The 27,960-nt window shown below is 48.2% G+C and overlaps 1 protein-coding gene across 18 annotated transcripts in view; it reads right to left on the bottom strand.

Moving 5' to 3' along the window:
- The window catches only part of TCF7L2 (transcription factor 7 like 2), a 195,020-nt gene that overhangs the window by 7,454 nt on the left and 159,606 nt on the right, over nucleotides 1-27,960 (bottom strand). For 11 of the 18 annotated variants that reach the window (XM_032423380.1, XM_032423383.1, XM_032423397.1 and 8 more), the window contains 7 exons: nucleotides 16,347-16,479; nucleotides 14,009-14,111; nucleotides 11,970-12,056; nucleotides 6,539-6,664; nucleotides 5,873-6,032; nucleotides 5,495-5,602; nucleotides 566-614 (listed from right to left, as the gene is read on the bottom strand). In XM_032423380.1, coding sequence (XP_032279271.1) covers nucleotides 566-614; nucleotides 5,495-5,602; nucleotides 5,873-6,032; nucleotides 6,539-6,664; nucleotides 11,970-12,056; nucleotides 14,009-14,111; nucleotides 16,347-16,479 — 766 coding nt within the window. Of the gene's footprint in view, nucleotides 1-565; nucleotides 615-5,494; nucleotides 5,603-5,872; nucleotides 6,033-6,538; nucleotides 6,680-11,969; nucleotides 12,057-14,008; nucleotides 14,112-16,346; nucleotides 16,480-27,960 lie in introns of all 18 variants that reach the window. The other 7 variants (XM_032423382.1, XM_032423384.1, XM_032423388.1 and 4 more) reach the window with 2 other exon arrangements.

Here is a 27,960-nt window from a genome sequence, read left to right as displayed (position 1 = left end):
TTATACAAAGCCTTCAAAATTTTTGTTGTCGTTTGTAAAAGCCTGGCCTTCTCCAAGGGGACCTTCTGATATTGCCTATGCAGTATTTCTAATTTCTCCTAGAGAATGACAAACCTCCTTAATTTAAATTGGGTGCAATTTACCACTGTAAAGGCATGCATCAGAACATTCAGGAACAGCCCAGTTAATATCAAACACTCACACACACCCCGCCTACTCCCCCCGGCCCCTTCCTCATCCCTACAGACATAGACAAAATCAGCAGACTGCATAAATCCCGCATAGGCATGCCTACCACCCTCCCGTTACAGGCTCTGCGGTTATTTAAAAACACATTCCACTAGAATTACAATGTGCTTTTCATGCAACAATGAATGTTACTAGCTTCAAAAGGGCAGTCATGAAGCAATTAATTAAAATGCATACACAAAAAGGCTGGCTAAGATGGGTTCCCCCACAATGTCCTGGCCTTGAATTTCTCCTGCCTCCCCCAGACAGAAATCTAAGGTAAAAGAGTGGTCCTCATAGTACCGCTCCTTCCTCCTTCCTCTTTAGTCTAACTTACCATTGGTCTCTCCGGGCTGCTTGTCCCTTTTCCTCTTCTTCTTCTTCCCCTAGATGAACAGATGAAACACAAGGAATTATTGCAGGAAACAGATGGGAGGAGGGCGTCTGGGCTCACCTCGAAAGGAGAAGGCAGGAGGAGGGGAGGACTCCGCTGTCTCCGTCCACACCCATGGCTCCCACAGTGTTTTTGAGCCCCCCCCCCCTTTTAATCCAAATGCCCTTCAGTTGTGCTTCAGCTAGAGGGGCACACTCTCAGCAAGGGGAAGAGAAGGGGTCAGCAGGGGGCGAAGGAAAGACCTCTTTTCCCACACACCTCTGTCCATCCTCAAACCTGACCCAGAGCGTCTGATTCCATAAAGGGGAGAAGAGAACTGATGAAGGAAGATTTAGGGAGGTGTGGAGAGACAGGGTTGGGAGTGGCCCAAGAGCCCACAGCCAAGTGTCAAATGACTGTGGACATGGCCATGTGGACTAAGAAAGCCACCTCTCGCCTTGCTCCATGCAAATCTCTTCCTTATTAAGGCCAAAAGGCCCTCCTACTCAATCAAAAACCAAAAGCTTTAACTGGGGCTTTACCAGTAACAACAGCTAACATTTACTGAGCACATACTATGCGCCAGGCATGATTCTAGGTGCTCTGTGCATACTGACTCATTTTTCCCTCACACAATCCTATACACCAGGGACTATCACCATTCCAATTCTACAGAGGAGGAAACTGAGGCACAGAGGGGTTATGGGACTTCCCTGAGATCACACAGCTAGCAAATGCTGGGGCCAGGATGGGAACTCAGGAGGTCCTGGCTCCACAGCCCTTACCTCCTAGGCTGTGCGACCTGCACATTTAACCCCTTGCCCTCCGAGGAAGGTTTTTAATTGATTACAGGGGATGGATCGCATGGGGTCATTCACATTCTCCAACCTGGTATCTTCACTGTCTGCTTGTGGCTGGGATGTGGCATGGGAACAGAGACGAGCTCTGTAGAGCTGGCTGCATCCCCGCGGATCTGAAACTAGTTCTCTCTCAGCTTGTCAGCGCTGGTCCTATCCATCGGGGTCAGATGCTGGGTACGTATGAAATGATACAAACAAAAGGACTGGCCTACATGGCTATCTGTTTCCGAACATCTAAATATTGCCTCTGCCTAAAGTTCTCATGGTACGTTGACATCAGCTCCGGAAGGGAAACCAACAGTGACAGGGGGTCAACTTGACAACCCATAAGGCCCTGTAAGGAGAACTTCAAGGTGGAGAAGACATAGTTTTAGCTCCATCCAAGGGCTGCAAGCCAACTGTCTCAGAGAAAGCCCCTCTTTTCTCTAAGATCTTAGAGCCCATACCATTTGGGAAGTTTGTCTTGGCCTTGAGTTTGAAACATTGTCATACATATTATATTCCTTGATAAACAATTTAAAGATTTTTTATTTATTTATTTGAGAGAGTGTGCCCCATGCACGTATGAGTGGGAGAAGGGGCAGAAGGAGAGAGAATCGCCCGGCAGACTCCCCGCTGAGCACAGAGCCCAATGTGGGGCTCGATCTCACGACTCTGAGATCATGCCCTGAGTGGAAACCAGGAATCGGACACTTATCCGACTGAGCCACCCAGGTGGGCCTTGGTAAACAAGGTAAAAATAAAAAAATAAAAGGAGCTCATGGGGCCTTCTCGTGAGCCTTGGCAGCCCATCTTCATGTTTGTGCCTCTCCTAGGGGAGCAACAACGTGCTGCCTGGCCATCTTAGAAAAGGCAGGAGCGGCTAGTTTCAGTTTATTTAGGAGCCTGAGTGAACACTCAGCTGGGCACAGAAAACCGTGGTGACTCTGGGCAGTGTTGGCATCCACACACCCAACGGATTCTCAGTCACCTCTGGTTTAATACAGTGCTCACCCGTTTCCCATCTCCCTCCATATGTTCTGAAGGGCAGTCGAAAGTTCCAGTCCCCATGGGAAGCTGTCAGTTTAGGATATATAACTGAGATGTTCATGACTGAGGAAAGGCTCGTTTAAACTAAAGGCTTCTAGAGGACAGGGACTATGTTTTAATCAGAAGAGGACAAGAAGAAGCTTAATAAACATTATCTAGTGAAGAGGGACATATGTCTCAAGGGGGGACAGCCACCCCGTTATCTTCTTAGATGTAACAGAAGAAAAAGCCTAAATACGGAAGTGGGGGGTGGGGAATTCAAGATGAGCAATGGCTTAGGATCTGTGTCCTTTATCTAACCTGGAAGAGCTGGAGAGGCAACAATGTTCTAATACAATGCCGGGGGTCAGACGGCACTATGGGACCAAACTGTTTTCTCCTGGGCCCCCAGAAGGTGCCAAGTCCGACAACCGAAATGTGATTGTTGTATTCAATTCTATTTTGCTAAGGCTTCCATTACCACTTGACTGGAAAAGCAGGAACATGAAAGAGGCATGAAGTCAGCTCAGAAAACTTTCTCCAGAACCTTTTGGACTCTACAACGACCAAAGTAATGTACAGAAACTCCTATGTCGAGTCAGCTAAGAAAAATCCCCAAACCCGACAAGTTCCACCACAATCAAACCCATAAGACCTTGAACTCTGACCCTTGCTCCACAGACCATATCCTGGGGCACAAAAGGGAGGGAAGGAGGAAGGGAGGAGCGTGTGCATGTGTTCACACTCATGTGTAAGGAGCCATGGTGACGGGAGTCAGGAAGTACCCGTATAAGAGATAAAGTTCCTCTAGCCCTAAATCTCGATCTACCTCTAAACTTTCTCTCAAGTCTTGTCAGAGGTTCCCCTATTATACTGGGCTTCTTCTGAATGTGAAGCTGAGCCAAAGTCACTTTAAGTGCCTCGTGGACCTTCTAAAACCTAGAAAGCACTTCACAAAAAGCCCGGGGCGATGCCTGTCTAACGGACTCCCAGGCAAGTCAATGGCAGCATTCTTTTGAAGCTATCACAAAGTTGGCCTTGTATCTCTGTGGAGATCTCCCCCTGCACAACTCCAGAGGGCACCATACACACAGACATAGGGTAAATGGCACTCCCTAGAGTTGTGCAGTACACATCCTGCAAAGCTGTACATGAAGGCCCTACCATGACCCCGCATGTCTGTTGGGGATATGATATCTATAGCGGAGCAGAATTCCTCTCTGTGGTACCATTCTAGATCACTCAAAGACTTAGGTCTATAGCAGGTAGAAGGTGGAGGTAAACTCTAAGAGCTTCTGACCCGACACCAGGAGAAGAGTGTCCTGAAACGAGATGGCTGTGCACGCGGAGGCCGCAGAGCTGGCCTGCTGCTGGAAATCTCCACCTCGAGGTCGGGACGGGCGGGGCTGGTTAGCAGCAAGCCTGCGGGAGAGCATTCACTTTCTCATCCTCTTCCTTTCCGTTCCAGAAGAAAGGCTTCCCCACAGCATACATGCTGAGGACGAATGGAAAGGTCCCAAGCAGCTAAGACCTGGTGCGTGACCGTCCGTGAGTGACAAGGGCCCTGACCAGAGCGAACATTCCGGTGACAGGTACCAGCACTAATTCCTGTTTCAACTCCCAGGAGGAACAGAGCCTCGTGCCGCCAGCCAAGGCCACTGGGACCCAGAGGGAGGCGGCTGGGGGCAGAGATGAAGACGCCGGGGTGAAGCCCAACAGCCTGTGTTCTCCGCGCCCCCTTCTCTGCACGGGGAAGAGCAGACTAGCAAGCACGGGGTGACAGGTATGAGAAACAGCGAGAGCCGGCAAAGACAGCACGCGCCCGGGACCCACCAATTCCCGCACCTGTCCGTGGCTTCCTGATGGCAGGTAAGTTGTGAGAGTCAATGTGCCTGATTTAACTCTGAAGCCCCACAGCACATTCACCACCAGCACTAACTGAACTGATCTCAGCCCACAAATAGCGCCTTCACCACGATGTCGTCCACAGGACATCTGGGTCAGGAGCGCGGACGGGGGAAGGACCCCCCATGGCCCCACGCCGCTGACCAGAGATGGGAGGAGAAGCCCACTGCTGGCATCGAGGCAAGTTCTGCCTTTACCACCCTAGAGAGTGAATGGTTAAAAATCACTTTGATTCAAGTATCAGGTGAAGTAAGAGACATCTCATCCACAGAGAGGAGAGCCAGCCCAGAAGGCTGCGGGGCAAAATGTGAACAAGAAATGACAGCGAGAGGAGACAGAGGTCTCCTGAGGAGAGCAAGGTCAGGAGAGGACAGGAATCCTGGGTGTCACGACCACTGTGATTAGTGAAAGCAACAATCCTGCCCTGTTTCCTAAAACCCCAGGGAGGAAATTAGGCAAATTCTGTAGTCAACACAGAGCCCAGGAAGACACCTCACCTGGCGCAGACCCTTTCCCGACCCTTCCGGGGCCCCGAGGCACTTCCTGCGCCCCCACCAGAGGAAGACTACCCCTGGCTGCTTGCAGGGATCCTCCCCCCATGCCCCTCTCAGCAGGAACTAGCTTTTCCAACTTGTCCTGCACCACAGCGTAGGGCAACTGTTCCTTTTCTCCCTCTTAAGGGCCAAGGCGCTGCTGGAAGGCCTGGGAGGAATTAAACTCTCTCCACCGAGGCCTTCCCTGTCGGGACCCATGGGACCACTGCTGAGAAGCACAGAAGCCCCCTGAGGCATATCCTAGAGCCTTGTCTTTACAAAGACCTGGGCAAGAAGGTGTGGACAGCCCCCAAGTCAATCCCACGGTCCTGAGCTGGAACAATGGAACACTAGCCTCCTCCCTCCTCCTTGAAGAAGTCTGGCCTGCTGATGGAGCCATACTGGAAGCCAGGACAAGGACCCCCGCCCCCCAGTCTGGTGCTCGGACAGGATGCCCCTGGTCCCAGGAGTACGCAGACTGTATGGTTCTGAGGCCTGATTCCAGGTGGCAGGTAGCATGCCCTCTGGGCAGGGGAACCCCCGACACACTTCTACAGACTCTAGTTCTGAGAAAAATGAACACCTACATAGTTATCCCGCGCAGACCAGCCGGGGTACAGCTGCATGTGAAGCTGTCGCTCCTTCCGGGCCAGCTCGTAGTACTTCGCTTGCTCTTCTCTGGACAGTGCGTGCCACTGGAGGGGACACAGGGGCAGGCAAAACATCACGAACGACCCTGTGGCCGGGGCTGAGAGATGGGTCTGCTCTGCAGGGTCCTGGCACGCAAAACCTCATCTGTCAGCTCCCGCCCTGGCTCTCTCTCTGGGCGAGAGGATGGCGGCGGGTGTGGAGAAGGTCATTCTGGTCATGCCTCCATGAAGGCCACTGAAGAAGTCAGCACGGGACCGAAGGGACGGGGCTACCGTGCCATGCCACCCCCTCTTCCCAGTGAGGGAGAGACCTACCCTTCGCCCCAGGATCTGATTGATGGCCGCACTTTCTTTCAACGTGCACTCAGCCACGACCTTCGCCCTCATCTCCTTCATATACAACATGAATGCGTTAAGAGGTTTCTTTATGTGGGGCTTCTTCTTTTCTTCTTCCTTTTTGGAGTCCTGATGCTTTCTGGATATAGACAGAACAGACAGACACAACCCGATCAACAATTGCAAGGTCCCACTTCCTCCCCAGCAGAGCACCCAGCTCTCCGGCTGCTCAACACCCAAACCTAGCAGTTCTGAATGAGAAGCATGCTTCCACTTGGGGTCTTCTCCACCCTGGAAAATGGAACAAAAACATCGTAGCGAGGGTGTGGGGGAAGAGAAAATTTCATAATCACTTCCTCGAGTGTCCCAGACACACCATTTTCCCAAGCCAGAGGGAAAAGCACAGTGTGGCCGATTCCCCCTCGGCCAGTGTCTCTCGTGCTCCCGGGACAGACCTCCAAACGTTCCGTCGTGGATTAGGGACAGGGAAACAGTTGCAAATCCCAGTCTGTCCAAGGACACGGGTACCCCGAGGCACACGCACCACGGCCAACCACGGGCAGGGCCACCACCCAGCAGCCAAGGCATCAACAACGGGCTAGACAAGATGCAGAAGGAGAAAGCCACCAAAAGAGCGACACTCACGAGCTATGGAGTGAGCCGACATCACTCTGGGAGGATTCCTGTTTGACTGTTGGCGTGACTATGGCCGGGTGGGGAATGCCAGTCGTATGTAGAGTGTGATGTGGTGGGACCATATGGGGAGGGAACCTGGAAGACAGGAAGCTGTGTAAATCGTCAGAATCAAAATGAATGAATGGGGAGGGATGTGTACACACAATTAAAAAAAAAAAGAAAAAAAACCAGCACGTAACACTCACATGAAAGCAACCCAAGGCATATGAAACCTGTCAGCATTAATTAGCGATAAATTAAACATAATGATTCTCATAATGTCATTAAAGCCAATCTTCCCCTTCATTATTGCTACTGACAAGAGACATTATGATTTTTAACATCTTTAGCAAAAGACAAATACAACGGATGTACTTGGGCGGAAAAGTAGGCTCGGACTACCTGCTGGAAATCACACGTCCAGTTGTTTTTTGAGGCATTATTAGTGGCATCTAAGAAGACAATTTCCTAAGTCCTAATCAGCTCTAGAATGAAAGGTGAAATCTATTGTTGCATATTGACAGCTAAATAAAATATTAACGTGGCTGAAGAACATATTTTTGACAATGCCGTGCATGCCTCATTAGGCCATATTCTGTTGATGGAGTACAATAAAATTTTTATTTTTCTTTTGCTGATGTGCCCCATCATTTTGACAGGAATGAGAGAAAGTGAGGCAGAAAGATGGGGAAAATCCAAATACTTCCTATCTGGGTCTCATCATAAGCCACAGATATTTTAAATAAGCTTATACCCTCTTACGGAAAGATGAAAAAAAAAGCTGTATTTTATACACACACATAAATGGAGCTTTGAATTCGGATGTGTATCCCCTCTCCCGCTCTGTAATTCTAGGATTCCTAAATTACGTTTACTTAATAGGTTGCCTATGCCTTCAAAGGCCTTCTAAATGATCATCCAAGTGGTAACTATATGAGTCAAGGTTGTTTTCTCCTCTAATACTGTCCATTTTTAAGGAAGTTCTTTGAAACCCCCCCTTAGGCCCTGAATTAGCATTTCCCTACCATGCAATCGCACCAGAACATAAAGAGCTAATTTTAAAATGCCCATCTTGGCCCACATGTGAAGTGACAACTGGATCAGACAGCTTTCACGTTTTCTGATATGCTTGGAGTCGCCACGAGTTGTAAAGGGTTAGAAGAATCACCCTTCTTAAAAGAACATGTACTACCATACAGAATAGCAGGGTGAGGGGAGAAAAAGGGAGAACCCCGAGAGAAAACCAAATGGCGGCCTCCAGGCTCCAACCTGTCCAGGTTAGGCAGGTGAGCAAGTAGGGCGCTGTTCGGGGGAAGGAGAACCACATCAAGCAGTTGATGCTTTCTTAATAAATCCAAACCAGAACAGTCCCGCAGAGCATCCAGAGAATGAAGACCTGCTCTCCAGGCAGCCAATTCTGGTGGGCACTGGAAGTGCTAGTAAGGGTTTATCGAGACGGTGATTTCAAGAGGATCCTGCATTCACAAGGTTCTTTTTCCTTATGTGGACTGGAGATGAAAACAGTTTCCATTTGACCCAAATAATGTAGCAAATCTTAATTTGAAAAACGGTAAACAAGCAAAAAAAATTAACTAACTGAATCTGTGTAGATCAACGGAGAAAATACCAATGCACAAGGCAGATTTCTGAAGGCGCCCAGATGCACAGTGGGGACATTTGACTCAGAAATTCCATCCTGATGTGGCCCTTTCCCGCCACTGCCTTTTACAAATTTAAGCCAGTATCAAAGTTTGGTAAAAATGACATGATTTTTTAGTAAGAACCATGTAAATCCTTTAGGGTATATGAAAGGGAGGGAGGGAGAGAAAGAGTCTAAGAGAAAAAGAGAAAGGAAAAAACAAGCAAACAACCTCCATTCCCTTTCCCCGAGAAAATGAAAAGCAAGCCCTCGGAAGGCTCTTGGACTCCCATGTTATACTCTGTTCCTTCCACTGCATGAGGGCCTCTGAGGAAACATAAGTTAAGAACATGTGTTCTTGGAAGCCCTTGGGTGAAGCGGTGGGTGGAGTGGCAGCTTTTACTGTGAATTTTAAAGGCTTGACATTCCTCAAATACATATGTTCTCTTCTTGCTGAATGAGAATATGTGTACAGACATGAGAGCGAGAGAGCAAGAAGCGGGGGAGAGACAGGAAAACACTGTGTTGTGTGTGGTGTATGTGTGTGGGGGGGTGGGGTGTGTGTGCGTGTGTGTGTGTGCACGCGCACACACAGGCCTGGGCACGCGTGCACACAGGCATGGGCATGCACGCACACCCAAACATACACACACACACACCAAACACCACAGGTAGCTACCACGGTCTGAGCACATTTTGGGGTGGGGCCAAATTTCCAGTGCAGGCCATGAGGAACGAACACTTCCAAGTTTACAAACACATTCATCTACCTGAAAAATGTATAGCAGAGAAAGAAATGGGGTGTTAGAGGTGGGGGGGGCTACACGCACACCGTTGCTTAAGAAATTCCCTTCTGCAGACAACTATTTCATGAAATGCAATAAACACCCTAAAAATTCTAAGCAGCTCATTATATACCCCCGTCTGCTTTTATGGCTCCGAGCCAGAATATAATGATGAACCTTAACTTGTTAAGGACAACTAATTTTTGTTTCTGGCTGTCTCAGGGGCTCCTCTCTTGCTCACTCTCACTTTACTTCACTGTTGACACGTTTCTGTTAACTGGATGTCATCTGCCGGCCTTGATTTTATGCACAAGCAGTGGGATGCATTTTCCTGTGCAACAATCCTGCTTTGAGTTGCATTAGGTTTGTCATTATTCTCTCATTTTCCCCCTTGCACTTGTAACATTTCATCTCTTCCTGCCTTATTTTTTGTGAGCCACGGTGCACCCACATTATGGTTTATACATGATCTCTCTCCCTTTGAAGCCGGCAGATTTCAGAGCCTGCTCTCGTCAGGAGAAGAGCCTTGCACCAATTTAGCAGGCTGAGGGCCCGGAGCTCCAACATCTCAATCTAAAGGGGGTCACAGGGTGGCACAAGTGAGTGTCAGCAAGAGCTGTTTAATTGCCAATCTAGGCTTCTCCACGGTGTTTAAAGTATAATGACCCATCACTTAATTCTGAGAAGTCCTGGCCCCGGCTGCTGAATAGAATGAATATCAAAGGGTGTTCTGGAACAGGGCAAGCTGCCTACATTTCCTGTAACTGCCATAAGTATAATAGACCTATACTTCTGTCGCCCCATTACTACAATAATGTATTTAATTTGCTGTATACGCTTTTTAACTAGCTACCTTTCATAAGGCCTACCTGGGGAATCGGCGGCCTCCCCCTTGCACCTTGAGCCCCTAACCTTTCCTCCCACTGTTTCCTTCCTTTCCTCCACCCCCTTTGCCCACCTCTAAATTATCGGCTAACCTCCTAATGATAATTCGATCGATAAGCTTAACCCCAATCCCTATCCGACCATTCCTTCACTGCTTTTAACCTCTCGAATGCACCGAATAAACAAACAGGAAAAACAATCAGGGGCAATGATAAATGCTGGTTTTCGGGGAAGATGAGCGGTGGATTAGGAGCTGCTCTCGGAAGCAGCTCTCCTCTTGGGAGACTCCCAATTCGTTCCCAGGCTTTGCAAGGTGGTGATGACATTATTTAATGAACATAACCTTCCTCCTCTCACTGGAGAGGAGGACGCACAAGCATTTTCCCACCTAACCCATATCGGTGTGGATTTTGAAACCGAGATCATTTATCACACGCGGGGACTGGATCTTTAAAATTATGTGATCTCCATGGCCTAAGTACAAATGGGAGGTAGACTACAGCCTGTTTTTCTTAATGAATGTGATTCTTACTCTTTCCCCCACCAAAATTACTGTTCTGTAAGCAGGAAAAGGGCCTGGCTTGTCCTGTCTCTCCAACCCTCTCTCTGGTCTTGGGTTCCCATACGGACCACAGAGATTGGGGGAAGATGCTAGGGACAGCATCCTTGCCATGTAATGCATGCTGATTTAATTATGGGCCATCATCAAAATGGATTACTTGTTGTAGCCCATCAGGAAAGTCTAAACCTCCACCGATTTAATTAACTTGACTGAAAATCAGATGAACAGAAAATAAAACTATCATTAGGAGCGATTAGTGACTACTTAAGCCTACTGCTGCCAACCAGTTTGTAAATAAACTAGCACTCACTGAAAAATTAGCCAGAATTAATTAGAGGGAGGAAAGGAGAACAGGGGATTAGAAAGATCCAGGTACACACATGTGGGTGTATGTGTGTGTGATACACATGTATTTATATGCTTAAAGATATATGAATGCACACGTGCACACACACACACACACACACACATGACTTTTCTTTTTAAAGGAAGAAGTTACTATTTTTATCCAATAAACACAGCAAAATATTTCATACAAAGTATGAGAAGTCAGTGTGGAGCTTGTGACCCAAAATATTTAAATTAGAAGTTGAAGATGCCCCCCTATTAAGGAAAGCAAACATCATTATGTCCTTTGTCGGGGGGTAGGAATTCTTTGCTGGTTATTTGATGGGTTCCTTTCAAATTCTTGTTCTGTACACACAAGATTTTTTTTTTTTTTTTAACTTTCCAAGACTTAGGGCTGCACAGGCCAGGGTGGTAGCCACCAGCCACACGTGGCTTACTTGAAACGTGGCCAGTCCACACTGAGATGTGCTGTTAAGTGTAAAATACATACCAGATTTCAAAAAGAAAGAAAGAAAGTACAAAATAGAATGTAAAATCTCATTAATAGTTGCTTTACAGTGCTAACATGTCAAAATGAGAATATTTTGACAATATGAGGTTGAATAAAATAGATCGTTAAAAAAAAATTTCACCTGGGTTCCCCCTGCCCCCCTTAACCTTTTTAAAATTGTGGCTAGTAAAAAACTTAAAATTCCCTATGCGGCAGTGCTACTTTACAGAGGGGGGGTGTTTGGGAACAGGGTATCCCTTCTTGTTGACAGCGAAGAATCTGAATTTTGAAAAGACCACACCCTTCCTCAAACTCTCCTTTACATAATAATAAAATTACCTCCACCCTTTCCGTTCTTACCCAGTATAGGGCAACAGAGAAACAACAGTTTAAAAAGTTCCGCATGTCCTAACTACTACTTCCCACCTTCTTAAATTCTTAAAAAAAAAAAAAAAATACCGCTCAATACATTGATTCCCAGATTCAACCTCGAAACTTTGACATCACCTACCTTAGAAGTTCAGGTTAATTTTTCAGGATTTTCTAGAAGTAAAGCCTAATGCCCTATCGGTCTTAGACCATTAGGACTACATGAAGGAGTGGCCCCTGGATGGCCTGGGAGCCATCTAGAGAAGTTTCTGAGAAGTCCCCCATGGCTGACTTGATTGGAGTCCCCGGTTCTTGGAACTCACCTGGACATGGAAGCGTTGACGGTCAGAGCTGTGGGGTAGGGGTGGCGGAATCCTCCTGTCGTGATTGGGTACACTGGCTGGCCTTGCCTATAAAGAGGGGGGTACAAAGTAAGAGAGTGCAAACAAGGGGGGGGGTGGGGAAAAGAAAAAGAAGAAAAAGGGAAAGTTCTCTCTGCACAGTAAGCTTTATTCTCATTTGATCAGAACAAAAATCTTGGGGATTGTACAGGAAGGATCAAAGGGAAGAAACACAGAACAATTTGAATGCCATAAATCTGATAGGAATGGCTAATTAAATTTTATAACCTCTGCTTATGTCAATAGAGACCCTCTCCCCAAGCTGAAACTAGGTGTTTTGTTGTAATAATTAAAGGCGAAGTCTCGCTTGCTTTAATGGAGCCATCACACTAATTGAGGGCTACACATCCAAAGGAAAACAATAATGAATGTAAATTTATACCAAAATAAAGTACAGTGAATCAAAGGACTTCAGTTACGCTTTGGGCCTCTTTCGGTATTTAGATCTCGGTGAGAAAACATTAAATTAACAGAGCTTAATTTGTAGCCTTTTGTCAAATTAACAAGTGTTGACAAGAGTTACCGGGGGGAGAGTCCCCAAGAAGAATTGTGGGTAACCAATAGACAATCACACCTCATTACAATAATTAAAAAATACAGCAACATGCAAAATAGCATCCTCATGAAAGACACACAACTTTTTCTGACAGAGGGTTGTCTGAGTTGGCTATTCCTTTTTATCTAGCCTTCAAATATCTCCCCCTCAGCTGAACGGGGCAAGGGATGCCAGAGAACTATTCAAGGAAAATGGCCCCATTTCTGAGGAAGAAATGGGACACAAGCTCACGTCTGCATCTACCCTCCCCAACAAAAGGAAGGAGAAAAAAAAAAATCAAGAGAAAGTACACCCATGGTCAGTATTTTGTACAGCTACTTCAGAATACAAGCTATTTTTCACAACCCAGGGTAGAGTGTGTTCAACGACAGAAATACTAGGTGAACTACTCTAGAACTTATCTTCTCTAAGGCAATGAAAGGGTGTCTTTCTTCCCCAAGACCCAAACTTCAGAGTTTTACCCAGGACGTATTCCTGTTAAGACAACAAACTGTCCTCGTTTTTTTAGAGTAGAGATCACTGATAAACATGGAGAACTACATACACAAGAACACAATCACGAAACGGATATTACATGCCTAAACACACTCGTGCACGGTATGGTTATGCAGTGAAGGCCTTTCTACTCTGGCTCTGAAACACACATTTTCCAAGCTGTCCAAGGAAGCTTCATGGACGGTACTATAAAAGCAAGGCTGGGTGATAGGAAGACAAATCATGAAAGGCAGTCTGACGCCCTACGCACTGCCAGGAACCTTGGTGGACACTCAGGAAGGCCCCACGGGCCGGCACAGGGGTACCCGATGCCCCACCCCCACCCCTCATAATCAGGTGAACCAAGAATCTCAGAGAGATGCTGGTTGCAAACTGTCTCACCAGACAGACCTGGCCACTCTTGTTGCCAACCTTGGCAGTAACCCTCGGGATGGGGTGAGGGGGTAGGGGTTTCCGAGAGAATCACCCCCCATTCTCACCCCTGGATTTCAAAATGATGTTAGGCCTGTTCCCACTCCCGTGCCGCCTCAAACCAACGACAGGACTCCAGTCTGGTCGGCCACCAGCCGAAGAGCCATGACCCTCAGAGCCTCTGCAGTTCCCAAAGTATCTGAAGGACACCTTTGTTCACAGAGAGAAACCTAGAGTCTTGGGGGACTGTGAGTTCAGAATGCTAAGTATCAACAACCTTTCTCCTCCATGGCCCATCTGAAGGGCTACTGACTCTCCCGCTTCCCCACAGGGCACCTCAGCGAGCATCTTCCCCACGTACCCCTGTGGCCCTCCCTCCCCAACCCTGTCTTCCAAAACACATACACGCGCACGCACGCACACACACACACACACAGGATAAATAATAAGCATGCCCATGTAAGAAACAAAAAGGGAATTAAAAAATGGAACTCCTTACTGTGGTACTAACCATCCTAGCGGATGGGGGATTTGTCCTACGGTGCCGGGCGACAGTGGGTAATACGGAGATATATCTGGAGGGTGCGGAGGCCGTGGGATTCCTGGGGGAAGAAGCAGCATTTTAGGTACAAAGGAGGAGAGAAGGAAAGAGAAACTGCCAGGGGCTGGGAATAGGGAAAGGAGGACGGAGACCTCTCTTCTATGAGCAGAGCTAGTTCGACATTCTTTCCATGACTATGACCGTTAAGAGTTGTGGGTAAGTTTCGTCCAGCATCTCTCCCCACCCTACCTTGACAAATAGGTTTATCTCCTTCTAGGTGGATGGGTACACGGGGTAAACGCAGACCCCGAAAACGCCATCTTGGGTATTTCTGCCTTATGGGATCAGTGTGATTATGAAACTAAAGGAAAGCCTGAAGGGCTTGGCACACAGTAGGTGATCGAGTCATGTACATTCTCTTTGCCCTCCCAGCTTGGGCCTCCACTCCTTTTAAGTCTGATGACTTGCCTGCACCAGAGTCACCTCCTCTAGGTTTCTAATAACGCCTTTTCAGTTATGGCTTTTGGAAGGGTGACTCTTGCCTTCTTTCAAAAAAGGTAACTCTTCTAGAATGTCTCCACCTCAGCTTTGAGGATGAGCTGTGGCAAAAACTCACAAGCCACAGCATCTTCTCCAGGGTAGGGTCTGAACTGAGCAGACCAGCGGGCTCGGGTCTAGAACCTACTTCACTGGAGGCAGTCAGCTGGGAGAACCAGCCCTAGCTGCTGACCAGGGACGGCTGCATCCTGAGAGCTGGGAACGCTCACGTGACATAGCTGAGCACATCCTGAAGGCCTGAGCCACCGCACACTTACTCCACAGGAGCACATCCTGCACTCAATCCTGAGCAAAGCAAGAGCGCTGGGAGCAATTCTGACACAGAGGAACTGATCTAAGCAGCTGAACTGGGAAGAAAACGAACAATACTACAGAAGTAACGCAGTATTGGAGGTAATGAGCTGCGTGTCTGTGGATGAAAACTATTCCTTTTTTTTTTTTTTTTAAATTCATTCAGGAAGCTTTTAATCTGTAAGTTAAGTCTCCCTGGGTGACATTTTCATGCAGACATTGCTTTCTCTCTATTACAAAAACCAAACAGATTAGCTGGTCTTGGACCCTACACCAAGCCATTTGCACACTTGAAAGAATGTTCGCAGAGGAAAAGTAAACAGTCTGCAGACGTTAATCATATGTTTTACGATAACCATTTAAAAGCTATTCCCTGTACTACCATTATTTAAATGAGACGTTGATGCTGCCATTCACTCGCAGAGCCTGGGGCCGGCTGGCGGCCTCCTCCAGCCATCCAAGCACCAGGCTGGGTCCCCCACGAGCACAAAAGGGGCTCAGAGGCTGGTGAAAACCAGCTCATGTGTGGCTTCATTCAGGGGCAGCGAAGTCTGCATGAACGGGCAATCTACCTCAGCTCAACACCAAACAATGCCATCTGATGAAGTGACACGGAATGGCCACTGAAAATTCATCCTTCTAATTAACTAGCTGGTTAGAGAGACCCCAGCCAGTGTACAGCCCGGGCCTGTCCTGCCCTTAGCTGTTCTCCCATGACCATCCCACTAGGAGCTGTGGCCGGCTGCTTGTTTGAAATCTTGTTACAGGGAGGGTTACAAGTAACCCTGCCCTCTCTTTCCCTCTTTAGGGAAAAAGCAGTCAATGGGTACATGGGATGGAAGGGAGAGGAAAAGCGTAAAGGCTGAAGGATGACGTGGCACCTTCCGCCTGAGACCCTACTGGTTGTTCCACAATGGACTTGTTTTTCACATCTGTATAATGGGCTTGGTGATACCCAGGATACTGTAGGAGAAGAGGAACCCACATAAATCAGCAAAGACGACGCGGGACCCAGTGATGTGGCACCAAGAAGTCATCATCAAGTGACTGGAGTCCCTCAGCCGCTAAGGGAACCAGGGCTTTGGGGAGCCATGCTCGTAGGGCTTCTGTATTCCCAAGTTGCTGAGAAGGAGGCCACGAGATGCCTCCAAGCCTGTCTGTGGCTCTTGGAGTTAGTTATAAGCTACCCCTGAAAAACAGTGTGGGATTCATAGCCAGCCCTTCTGGGGGTATTCGGAGCTCTAGAAAGATTGTTAGTGCTACACATGGGCTTCTAAGGACAGAGGAAGCTACTCCCTCACCAGTCTCTGGCCTCCCCTAGGAACTTCTCAACACCCACGAGAGGAACAGGAGTCCCTCCACCGTTGCCCGCAGCCCACCCCAAATCCCAGCAGGTCAGGCGGCCCCAGACCCAGCATGCACTCTTGGCACCAAGCGCTCGGCCTACCTGTTTTGGGGTCTACGTCAGCTGGTAAGTGTGGAGGTGGGTTTCCCGGGGTGAAGTGCTCATTGCTGTACGTGATGAGCGGCGTGAGAGGGTGAACATGGTGAGGGTGCTGCACGACTGGCACTTTGTTCGACTGTGGGCGGGAAAGAAACAGAGAAGGACACCATCAAGCTGGTTCCTGGCAGCCCGAGACTTCCAAACCCAGGACCCGGGCCTCCTGGGGCTCCTGGGGCCACGTCCTCCCGCCCGGATTCTGTAAGATGTGCTCCATTCCACCCGCAGCCCCAGCCCCCACCCATGTATTAAAAACAACAGATATTTGTAAAGACCGTTCTCTGGGTAGGCACACTTCCGTTTTTACCTCCCTACGGAGCCCAGCTTTAAAAATACCTCCTCCACCACCACCCCATCATGGAGCCCGACTGCGCTTTTCCAACCGGCAGGTAAATCGGACGTGGGGACTTCAATCTACCAGGCCTACTGCGTTCCTGCATGTTGGGGGGGAATCCCTGACCCCAGAGGTCCACCGGAGGGACCTTCAGGAGGCAAGTAGACTTCCCCGGGAACAGGCTGGGAACACCTTTCCTTACAAGAAACGCGGCAGGGCCCGAGTCCCACCCACCCAGCCTCCCTATCCACCACCCCCGGCTCCTAACTGCTCCCTGCCCCTGGGAACCAGCGGGCCTGCTATGACCCTTTCAGGCAGCACGGATGAAAAGCTCCACTCCTGGTCTGGTTGGGAGTGTGAATTTTACCAGAAGGCCCTTAACTGCCAGGCAAGCACCTGCATATTTTATGCAGATTACAGCAGCCCTGATTCATTAGGAATTTCATTAGCAAGTCATGGGGGAATGCTAATAAATTAACTGGATGATGATAAATTGGGTTAATAAAAGGGGTGCAGTTTAGAAACGGGCAGTTCTAGCAAACAAAGTACAAGCATTTTTATGTTCAGGAATGGTGGATAGGTAGAAAGAGCAGGAAAAAAAGAAAAAAAGCATTTTGAAGATTTTTTCTAGTTGCCATGACCAGACCTTCCCAAATTCTTCTCCTCTTCCCCCACCCGCCCCCTCTCAGCCCACCCCACCCCCTCCACTATGCTGTGCTGTAACTTAGCCCAGCAAGACCACAGAGAAAAAATGAAGCTGAAACAAACGAACTACTGGGCCATTCACTGAGAGTAATCCAATTGCAAAAAAACCCTATTCCCCATAGAGGATTTTCACTAAAATCCTACAACAGGGACATTTAACCAGATTAGGTACCAGCAAAGATAAAGAGGCTAGTATTAGATGATGAATGGATTAGAGTCAAGTTTCATTTCAGAACGTGTCTTCATTTCCTTTTATTACTTTTAGGAAGGCACAACTTGCATTAACATCAAGGAAAAGGAATTGCATTACAAGGAAAGAAGAGAGGTTTCAGTGCTGCCCACTAGTGCCTCTCGAGTTCAGGGACCACCGAGCACTTAGTTTTGCTTTGCGTTTTTCTTCTTGTCTTTTTTTTTTTTTTTTAAATGAGTAAGGAAGGGGTATAATATACAAAGAGCATTTCTCACCCCCAGTTAATTGTGGGGAAGGCATCTCTAAAAGGGGCTTCTAACTTTCATGAGCATGTTTGGAACGTAAAATACGGCCTTCCTCCATATGCTCCAGAAAAAACTACAGAAAAAGAAGTCAACACTGGCAACAGCCTGGTTTAACGATGCTCATAAACAACTGGACACTTTCAGAGAAGGCTAGCTAGTTGCTCAAAGAGCCTTATGTTGTGAATTACCAGTTTGCAATCAAAGCACTGAAATGAAAAGCGCCAAAGCCAAGGGAGCTTTGGTCACACCTCCCTAGCAGCCCTGAAGCTCTGGACAAGGCCAAAGCCAGCAGAGTGAAGGAATACTGCCTCAAGGCCAGGGCCAGCATCTTATGGACACGCACTGAGGATTCTTTGGGGGGAACATCTCTGTTTAGGACAAATTGAAAAGTAACCAACAAATGAACTCTTACTGCACCCCGGGGTGGAGAGGGGGGAAAAGAAGGAGAGGTAGGGAGAGGAAGGGACAGGCCCAGTCAGAAGAGTGAAGGCCACCAAGAGGAGAGGAAAAGGACTGCCACCTTCCAGAAGTTTTTTTGTTTGGTTGGAAAGATACACACCTGTGGAAATGAAAGAAGGCGGACCAGTTCCAGACAGTTCACAGTGAGGGTGGAAAAACGATGAGATGGGTAGGAATAGCCACCGATAACCCAAAGCAGGGAAGACCATCACTTAGAGGCTGAAGGGCTGCTGGGGAACAGGACCACCATAAACAATGGAAGGAAGCAAAGGATGGGGGTAGAAGGGCTGGCAGTGGGCAGCGGAGCCTACAATTCTCAGCTCCAGCTGAGTCAAGCTTCTCTCAGGATGCTTGTCACAAATCTGGATGCCTGAGCCTAGGAAATCTCTCAGCAGGAACCTGATTCAGTGGGTCTGGGCTCAGGACCCAGGCATCTGGAGTCAGCCTACTGAGCGCCAGAGATGGTAGCTCTGTCTGTTTAGCCATGACTCCCAGACCACATGGGTGCAGACAAGCACAAAGGGTAAGAGGCCCGGGTCCAAACACGAATCACAAATCCCAGTTCTCAAGAAAATCCATGGGAAGAGCTTAGCACAGAACCTACCACATGGTAAACACAGGACTGGTGGTTTACTATTCTTACTTATTATTTTATCGTTAGGGAGAAGCTGTCCGAAGGCAGGGGTCTGTCTACAGTTCAGAAGCACAAATTCCATGGCTGCCTTCCAAGCAGGACTAACAGGAAATGCGGGGAAAACCTTTCTCTACTTGTCTAGCGAAGGATGAAGATAGAATCTGTGCAACAGTGGTGCTCGCCGGGCATAGGATTTAAAAAAGTTAATTTTCCCTCTTCCTCTTACAAACATGCATGAAGCTCATTCTGACAAAAGCTGGACACCATCACCTTCGTGTTATTTTGCACACCTGAGTCTAGCCAACAGGTTTTTTTCTCTACAACATGGAAGGGGGTGGTTTTGTAGCCACTGCTGCCCAGCTTAAGAAGGGGGAAAATGGCAACCCTATTGGGACATGGTTCTCTCTTCTGATCATGACTGTATGCCGGGCAGGTCCCTAGGAAACCACACGTCTCTCCAGGCTGACCGGTTCCCAAGCAAGCGGGGGAAAGGAAAGCAGTCGTCCCTGCAGAGACCAGGGTCCAGTCACGATTCCCATACGTCCTGCATGTACCTGTGCTGCCACTGTGCATGGGAGGATGTTCTTCGTGACAATGCCCCATCTCTCCAGCCTGAGGACCCCACAGTCCCTTCTTTCTATGTCCCATCATATCCAGGCTGGAGTCACGTATGTACCTTTCTTGGTCCCACTGTAGCTAAGTTCCTTAAGGACAAAGACTGTGTCTTCTAGAACTTTCTATCCCCTGTCACGTCCAGCCTATGGCAGTGGTGAGGCTCATAAGCTGCCGAAGAACCACTGAATTGCAACTGCAATCATTAGAGGAAGAGATCTCACAGTGTCATGGATTCACTCCACTAACATGGAGTCTACTCAGAATCATAGAACAAAGCTGGATAGACCTTCAGAAACCAGTCAGTCTTATACTTTATAAGTACAGTGCCTTAAAAATGGTTTTAGAGCGCCAGGGTATATACACAGTGACCAAGAGTGAAGGCTATGAATGCAAGGAAGACCCAGATTGAAATTCTACTTGACCCGTCTAGCTGTGCAACCTGTCTCAGGAGTTTCGTCCTGTCTCTGCAAACTCCAGATGAGAACGGGGGTCAACCTCAGCGCATCGTTGTGAAAATTAAGGCTCAACACTGGGCTTGCTACCCATGCAATACAAAAAAGCTGTGAAAAATACTGTCCAGTGAGTACTAATGAGGAAGGTGGGGTTGGCCACCCCTCTAGCATGTTCTAATGAAATTCCCAGAGGGGACATACATCCACAGACTGCATTCCTTAATTCAAAGGCAAGATGTTTATTATAGGGCAAGAGTGTATGGAAGTTTTGTGGCCACCCTTCCTCCAGTGCGTGCGCTTCTGAAAAATGTGATATTTAATTACCAAATATATATATTTTTTATCTATTTTGAGAAAAACCATCACTTTCTCATGCTAGCAAATAAGAAAGCCTACAGAAGAGTTCTAAGTTTAAATAAGAAGAGCTAGAGATGACCAAGGGCCTTCCAGAATCAGGGTGAGGGCCTTGAAGTAGGAGTTCATATAAGTGAAACACCAACCAACCCAAATAGGAAATGTCCCTTAGACTTTCCCCTTCCCTCCGATCGGTGCCCACTTCTTTAAAGAGGTCTTTAAGGATTGTGTTCAAAACTGTTACCACCCTAAGAAAAATCAACGGTGAAAAGTATCTCTCCTGGGGGAAAGACACAGACAACCTTCCAGAAATGATCCAGGGAATCTAAATGAAAGCAATAATCTATGCTGGTGGGATAACAGCCGGAAATATGCCTCTCTCCCCCTTTTATCTTTTTATAGACAGGAGTCCACTATTCAAGGCAAACAACTGCAACATGGAACCAGGTACCTTTTAGGTAACTACCTTATCTAAATATTAAGTAGGTCTTCAAAACTGCCTAGGGGGTGCAAAATCATTACCTCCAGTGACAGCTAACCAACGTTCAAGGTCGGGAGAGTTGCACGGAGAGCCTAGTTACCTGTATCTAACCCTTTAGGAACAGGTTGAAACCTAGGACTCTCCGAGGCACAGAAGCAGCCAGGCGTGAATAAAACATGGCACAAACGGTCCGGGAGTTACGCTCCCATTGCCCATCACACCCACGCCATTGGCACCTGGCACTCACCCCTGGAGCCACCTAGAACCCTTTGTTTAGATGATCCGAGGGGAGAACAGGAGACAGGAGCCCTGACCCGCTGCTGGTCCCGAAGCTCTGCAGTCAACCCCAGCACAGCTCACCACTGCCACCTTTGAATGCAGCCTTCCCACGGAACCTGCCGTGGAGCTGGGTGGGACGTCCTTTATTAGGTCCTCACAGCGCACCTCTATGTAGCTGGCACTTCTTTAGTTCCACACAGTAGGTGTCCCAGGTCCCAGGCCTTGGGAAGGTGGCGTTTCCAGGGCTTCACGCTCACCTGCCCGACGGCACCAGCCCATGGTGCCTGCAGAGACTGATGCTGGGATGGGGGGTTCACTGCCGTGCTGACGTGGTGAGCTGCACCCCGAGCTTAGCCTGCGCCAAGCTTCCCAACTGGACAGAGATGCTTCAGGACTCACAAAGGGATCTGTTCCTCACACTCCCACCTACCAGCCCCTGGAACCTAGACCAGTTTCAGCAAACAGTGTTCCCTGCTGCCCCCCTCCCAGGTCCCAAGTTAGGAGTAGCTCAGGGCTCCCTGCCTCAGCGAGAACACCCCGCCATAGGGCACCAGGTACTTCTAGCAGGGGATTTTATAACGTGTGGCTGATTAGGGGAGGTGGGGGATAAAGACATCTAATGGGATGCTCCTGCACCTCAAAGGGAGAGACACGCAGTATCAGGGCCCAGCAGGGTTCTGGTGACAAAAACATAATGCACCCCGTCAGTTCCAGCTGACAAGAAACTAAGAAAAAGTCAGCTAAAAAAACCCCGAACCCATTAAATGAAGTAAACAGTATCTGTTTAAAGGGAACAAAAGTCCTCATCTGACCGCAGATCATTAGGGCTTTCTGCTTTCTACCTGGAGACATGGCTGCTACCCAGAGCAGTCTTCCCCAGTTCTGGTCATTATGCTCTATGGGTTTTGAGCACTGAATAGTTAAATGATTAAAAAAAAAAAAAAAAAAGTCCTTTACCAGCCCTCAAAGCGCACAAAGCCTTTCCACCCAAAGTATTCATCCAACTACAGTGGGGGGAGTGGGGAGGGGGCGCCCCGGTGGCTGACCTCTGACCTCTGGAGAACCCTTAAGCAACAGTGTTCTGCAACTTGGCCGTGCCACCCTCATCGTCAAGCGCCCACACACCCGTCCGAACGCTGCTCATGATTTGGAACCTGGCAAATGAAAGATTGCTTCAGGCACTTCTAGATCTCCCTGCTACCCCTCCTCTAACCCCGACCCCTCAACCTTCTGTAACTGTGGGGAACCCAAAGGGAATGAAAGCTTGCCATTCACCTCGCAACCTATTAATCAGAAGATGTTGAAAACAAATAGAGCCATTGCTGGCCCCGGCCTCTCCGCCGGCCCTCCTCTTCAATACTCCCCTATTGCTCTCCTTTTCTGCAGAAGAAAAATGGGGCCAGAAAGTGCCTTGAGGAGCCCGGCACAATAAGACAAAAGCAGCACAGAGGGGCATTTGTCAGCCTTCTCCCCTCCCCAGGGCGGACCTGGAAGGTCTTCAGTGGTCTTAGGTTCCCCAGCCCTCCCAGGGGCTGAAATCCGCATCAGGAAGGGACACTGTGGATTCCCAGTTTACGTTAACAAATGGGTTTAGAGCTCATCTCCATGCGTTTTGCAGGACGCCGCTGACTACGGCTACACCAAGGCCAATGGCGACTGGAGAAACATGAATGATGTCGCACGTCACTGCCGCTGGAGAGGGGGTGGAGGTGAAGGAGGGGCTGTTCCTTACTCAGCAACAACTCTCTGTGACTCAACTAGTCCTGTTTTTTCAGGCAATGGACCAGAGAGTGGTGGAATGGTCAGCGAAGCTAGCCCTCCTGCCTCGACCACCCATTCCCCCAACAAGGAGCACCGACTGCCGCCGCGGGAGTGACGTCAGGAGACGCACACAGCAGCCGGGATGCAGGCCTGCATGCACGGGCCCCGACTTACCTAGCGAACATGTCGCGATCGCATCTTGCCAAGCTCCTACACCCACAGCGGGGAAGGGTGGCGGGCGGGCTCCCACCCTCGGCCAGATGGGCTTCTGCAAACATTTTACTCTGCCCCTCTCCCCCCACAGCTCTGGAAGCCCAGCCAGCCAGGAGCCATCCAGCGCAGCGCCCAGAGCCCACTCGTGGTCGAAGGCTGCTTCTCCCACAGGGCCTGCTCCCAGCTAAGGGCACGTCGTTTCCCTGGACAAGGCTTATACGGATAGCAACAGCACTGGTGCTGAAAATAATAAGGAAGACAGAAGGCTTCACAGGGTTCGAGTTTTGCTTGGAGAAAGGAGGTGGTTAAGAAAAAGGAGGGCTGCCTGCGAGTTGCAGAAAAGAAAGACCCAGGCTGCAAGGCCAGCACACAGCGTGCCTCACCTGGCCGCGCTGCTGGGGATGCCCGGGCCCACCCACAAGGCTGCAAAATTACACCTTCTGGAACCTGAGGGAGCCTGACGCTCAGGGTGCTGCTTGTTTGTCTGGTAAACTATTGATGGCCGGACCCCTCCCCCAACCCCAGAATCAAATCCACTTGGACAGCAAGAGGAAGAGAGATGCTCCCTGCTTTCTACAAAATTCTGCCGACTCATAGTTTCTCATATACTCACACAAGCATTAAAATTCTTCGTGCGGGGAAATGATTGAATAGGGCAGGCAGAGAGAGAATAAATGTGCAGTCAATTTTCATCCAAATTCTCTCACACATATGCATATACATAGAACTAACTCAAACCATCCTAAGCCCTCATCTCCCCCCCCTCCCCAACCCCGTCCCTTCCATAATATAACCACCCAGCTGCTAACACACCAAAGAGACTGCCAAGCATTCAGGGTCTAGGGGGCCAAATTCTGCTCTTAATGACCTTTTCTTAATCCCCAAAAAGGAGGAGGGGAAGGTTGGGAGTGGGGCTGGAGGTGTCAGGGTGGAGGAGTGGGCACACGAAGGGGAACATTTTAACCTGGAAAATAAAGATGTGCTCCAGCTGCCTGGCTTTGTAAGAGCCAAGGGCCGACCCAGCAACGCTGCGCTTTCACAGGCTCTTGAACAATTACTTCCAGTTAAGTTCATTAAACATAATTTATTTCCACTCATTCTCATTTATTTCCCAATAAAAAGAAAGCATCCCATTGTGCTTCCCCCAACTAACCTTTAAAGCACTTGCAAGCTTAAGTCTTGGCCCGCCCGGTCCAGGCTGGCCCCTGACCAGTGAGTTCCCAGGATTTTCTTCCTGCCTGTGTCCCTCCAGGAACCTGCTACAGCACGGCGGAGGTGGGGGCGGGGGGGGGGGGCAGCAGGCACAACGGGGTCCTCTAACTGTCCTAATCCTCCAGCGGGTCTCAGAGATGAAGAACGAACCACTTCACCCCTAAGTAATTTCCTGGTAGTTCGCAACCTCCACTCTCCCGCAAGATATTTCTCTACTACTTGGGTATTAAATGATTAGTGTTAGCATAATCAATCTTGTTGAGTGTCCCACGTTTGCAGAGAATGTTTGAGAATTGGGTAAGAGGGTACAGCTGTTTCTAGGAGAGCAGATTTTCAAAACAGAGCCAGGAATAAAACTAACCTATTCCAAATGAAGAAATCCAAAAGCTCACATTCAAAACAAGTTAAAAAAAAAAAATAATAATGATTTCCAGGCTACCCACCCCCCCCCCCCAAAAAACCCCAACAGCCCCAAATCTGGGGATTCCTGAATATAATGGAAAGGGAATCACCAATTTTGATTTAGAGTAAATTTTAAGTACATAATGGTTATTACATCCTGGGGATTTCAAGAAAGTAGTGAACAAAACCTGATACCACCCTTCTGATTTATTTACAATGACCAGCTGTACAAAAATGTCTTTTGTTTTTCTAATATACCCTGTGCCGAACTTTCGGATCCAGACAGTACTGTATTTGAGATTCATGCCGGCTACATGGAGGCTGGTAAGTGCTCTGGGAAACAGCTGTTTCCTTCAGAGAGCAGGTGAATTCCTCCCTAGAAAAGAGCAGGTACACAGAGAGGAGGGATGAACGTTTTCCTGTCCCCAAACCCTGGATTCAGCAGGAATTCGGCAATGACGGATGCAAAGGTGGTGCTGCATTGTTCTGTTCTCTGCTGCCCTGTTAGTGTCCCAAACATGGGCATCCTTTAAAGGACATCTACAATCCCCATAAATGAAACACGTGAAAAGGATGCGACCCCCTCTCAAAGCAAGCTGTCGAGTTGGAAGTTTAACGTAACTAGGGAATGACCCAGGCAAAGTCCAATTTAAAAAAAAAAAAAAAATCTTCAAATGTGTGCAGAAGTATGTAATCTGGAGGGCACGGCAAGATTTCATCACATTCCGAAATGTTGCAGAAGGAAAGAATTCCATTACATAGCTCAGCCAGGCCCCCCACCAACCCCAAACCACAAAAGGGAGGTTTCCCTAAGAATATAAGGTTGCAGGCTCTGTTGCTTCCAGAAAATGCCGACGCAGCAGCCTGTTGTGACAATACAAAGATCATAATATCTGTGTCATTGGAGTCGGGAATTCACCCTTTCAAACAACTCCCTTCTCATGAGACATCAAGAATGGAGGGTTAGCGGCCACCAAAGGAGCAGGACTGCTATTAAGTAACCCAAGTAATTTGAGTAAACAAAGCTCTGGAACCTTTCAGGAATCTCGGAAAGGGAGGCTAGGCTAGGCTGGGCAATTTACGGCAACACAACTTAGACATTGGCAGTGTCAGCTTGCACTGTCTTTCCCCACGATTCTGGACAGTTCACACAATCGTGGACTGAATTAGAAAAGTTGCACACGACCAGAAAGGAAGACCAAGCCATACGTCGGTCACTGCTTCATGCTCTACCAGGGAAGTATTCACCACTCTGTGTTTTAACAGGATATATAGGATTTAATTCCTGATTTTGAAAACATAAGGACTCTTACAGGCTGTTGTAGATTTCATTTTTTTTTCTCCCTCCCCCTCCCAAAACCAGATCTAAGAGCTGACTGACCACTGCAAAGGTTTCTGTGCTTGGCCACTCCACAACAAAAGACAGTAATAAAAGTAATCCTAGGAATCGCCTCCAAATTCGAGAATGCCCTGAGAGCTGAGGCAAAGGATCTGACCCAACAGTTGAACAGAGCAGAGTGTAACCTAAGCCCCAAACTGGTGTTGCAAAAGGACCTTCTTCCTCATCATTAACACCACAATGGGCTGTCATGGGTCTCCTGCTCAGGTTTCCTAGGAACACGTTTTCTGTTTAAGTTTTTTGAAAATACAGACACCGCGGGCAAGACGGTAGCCCTAAAAGGCCGGCATCTAAATTTGAGATGGAAAATAAATACAACTAAAGACAGAGCAACAGAAAGTTCGCATTAAATATGAAACCAAAACATACAGTTTACAGAAGCCCTGCTACTGTCAGACCCTGAATGCTCGGCCGTCTCAAGCTCTGGAAGTATGCTCCTCTCTGAGGCAACGTCACTCTCCCTGCTCTTTCTTCCAGTGGAGCCCACCCTGGTGGGTGAAGCAGAAAAATTTATTTGTTAAAAGAAATCCTCCACCCCACCACCCCTTTCCGGATCCCCAGCTTCCTGGAACTTGGGGAGCCAGCTGTGCGGGCTCTGCACTGGTACATAGCTTAAGGACTGTGATGAAAGTCAAGCTTTCTCTCCTCCTCATCTTTTTTTTTTTTTAACCCTTTCTCCCCAACTTCCCAAAACACTGCTATGGAAAGTACATAGGGAAAGGACACAGCTTGAGTTGACCATTTATTCTTGGTTTTGTTTTCCCTTTCCCATCGTCTGAATTTAAAAAAAAAAAAAAAAAAAAAGCACGGAGGTTTAATGGTCAAGACCATAAGCAAGGACACGAACACACACACACACACACACACACACACACACACACCCCACTACTCACCCAGCAATTCAAATTGAGGTGCCAACCGCCCAACTGCTGGAAAAGAGAGAGCCCGGAGGCCACTGGGCCTCCTTTCCCACTCAAATCTTCCATCCCCACTAAAACTGTATCCCTAGGGTACATACTAGCTTTGGTCTTCTTTCTCTCCACCTCACAAAAAACTTTCTCTGCACCTTCAAGATGGGACTGGGCCAGCTTTTTTCCTCCTCCCTGACTGCTTTTCTCACTTTTCTTCTTCCTCCCAGCTTCCCCTCCCTTTATGCCTTTCACTTAAAGAGCTGGAAAAAAGCATCTTGAAAGAGAGAGAAGGCTCCAGATTTCTGCCCGGGTTTGACTCAAAATGCTCTCAGTTCTCACTCACAGTTGCCCATCATTGTTTTGTTAATTAGTCCCCCTGCACACACATCATCCCTCAAAAACCAAAACCAAAATAGAAAAAAAAAAAAAAAAAAGCAAAAAGAAACCTAATAATCTAGTTCAACTGGTTGCAAATGGAATTTTTTTTTAAATTCTTAATTAGAAAAAAAAAAAAACCTCCTTCTAGTTTCTAATCTTCACCACTACAAAATCCGTGAAGGAAGGGGGAAGGCCCATGTTCCCCAGCCAGCTCAGGGCACCTAAGCGAAGTCCCCCTCCCTCACCCGTTACCTTGGGCAGCGGGGACAGGGGACAGAGCTACCGCTAAGAGTAGCTAAGAAATTACGGTCAGCCATGAAGGAAAATGATCAACCCAATGCAGTAGGCAGGCACTTTATCGGCAAGACTGTCAAATCCCTCAAAACAAATTTCTTCGAGAGAGGGCTGCATTGCGAGAGGAGGAGGGAGGGGGGAAAGTATATTTTCTTGTCACAGTGACACGGGAGTGACACTTG

This window comes from Phoca vitulina, unplaced genomic scaffold, assembly GCF_004348235.1.
Source record: "Phoca vitulina isolate PV1807 unplaced genomic scaffold, GSC_HSeal_1.0 scaffold28, whole genome shotgun sequence".
NCBI lineage: Eukaryota > Metazoa > Chordata > Mammalia > Carnivora > Phocidae > Phoca > Phoca vitulina.
This window is presented reverse-complemented; position numbering and strand designations above follow the sequence as displayed.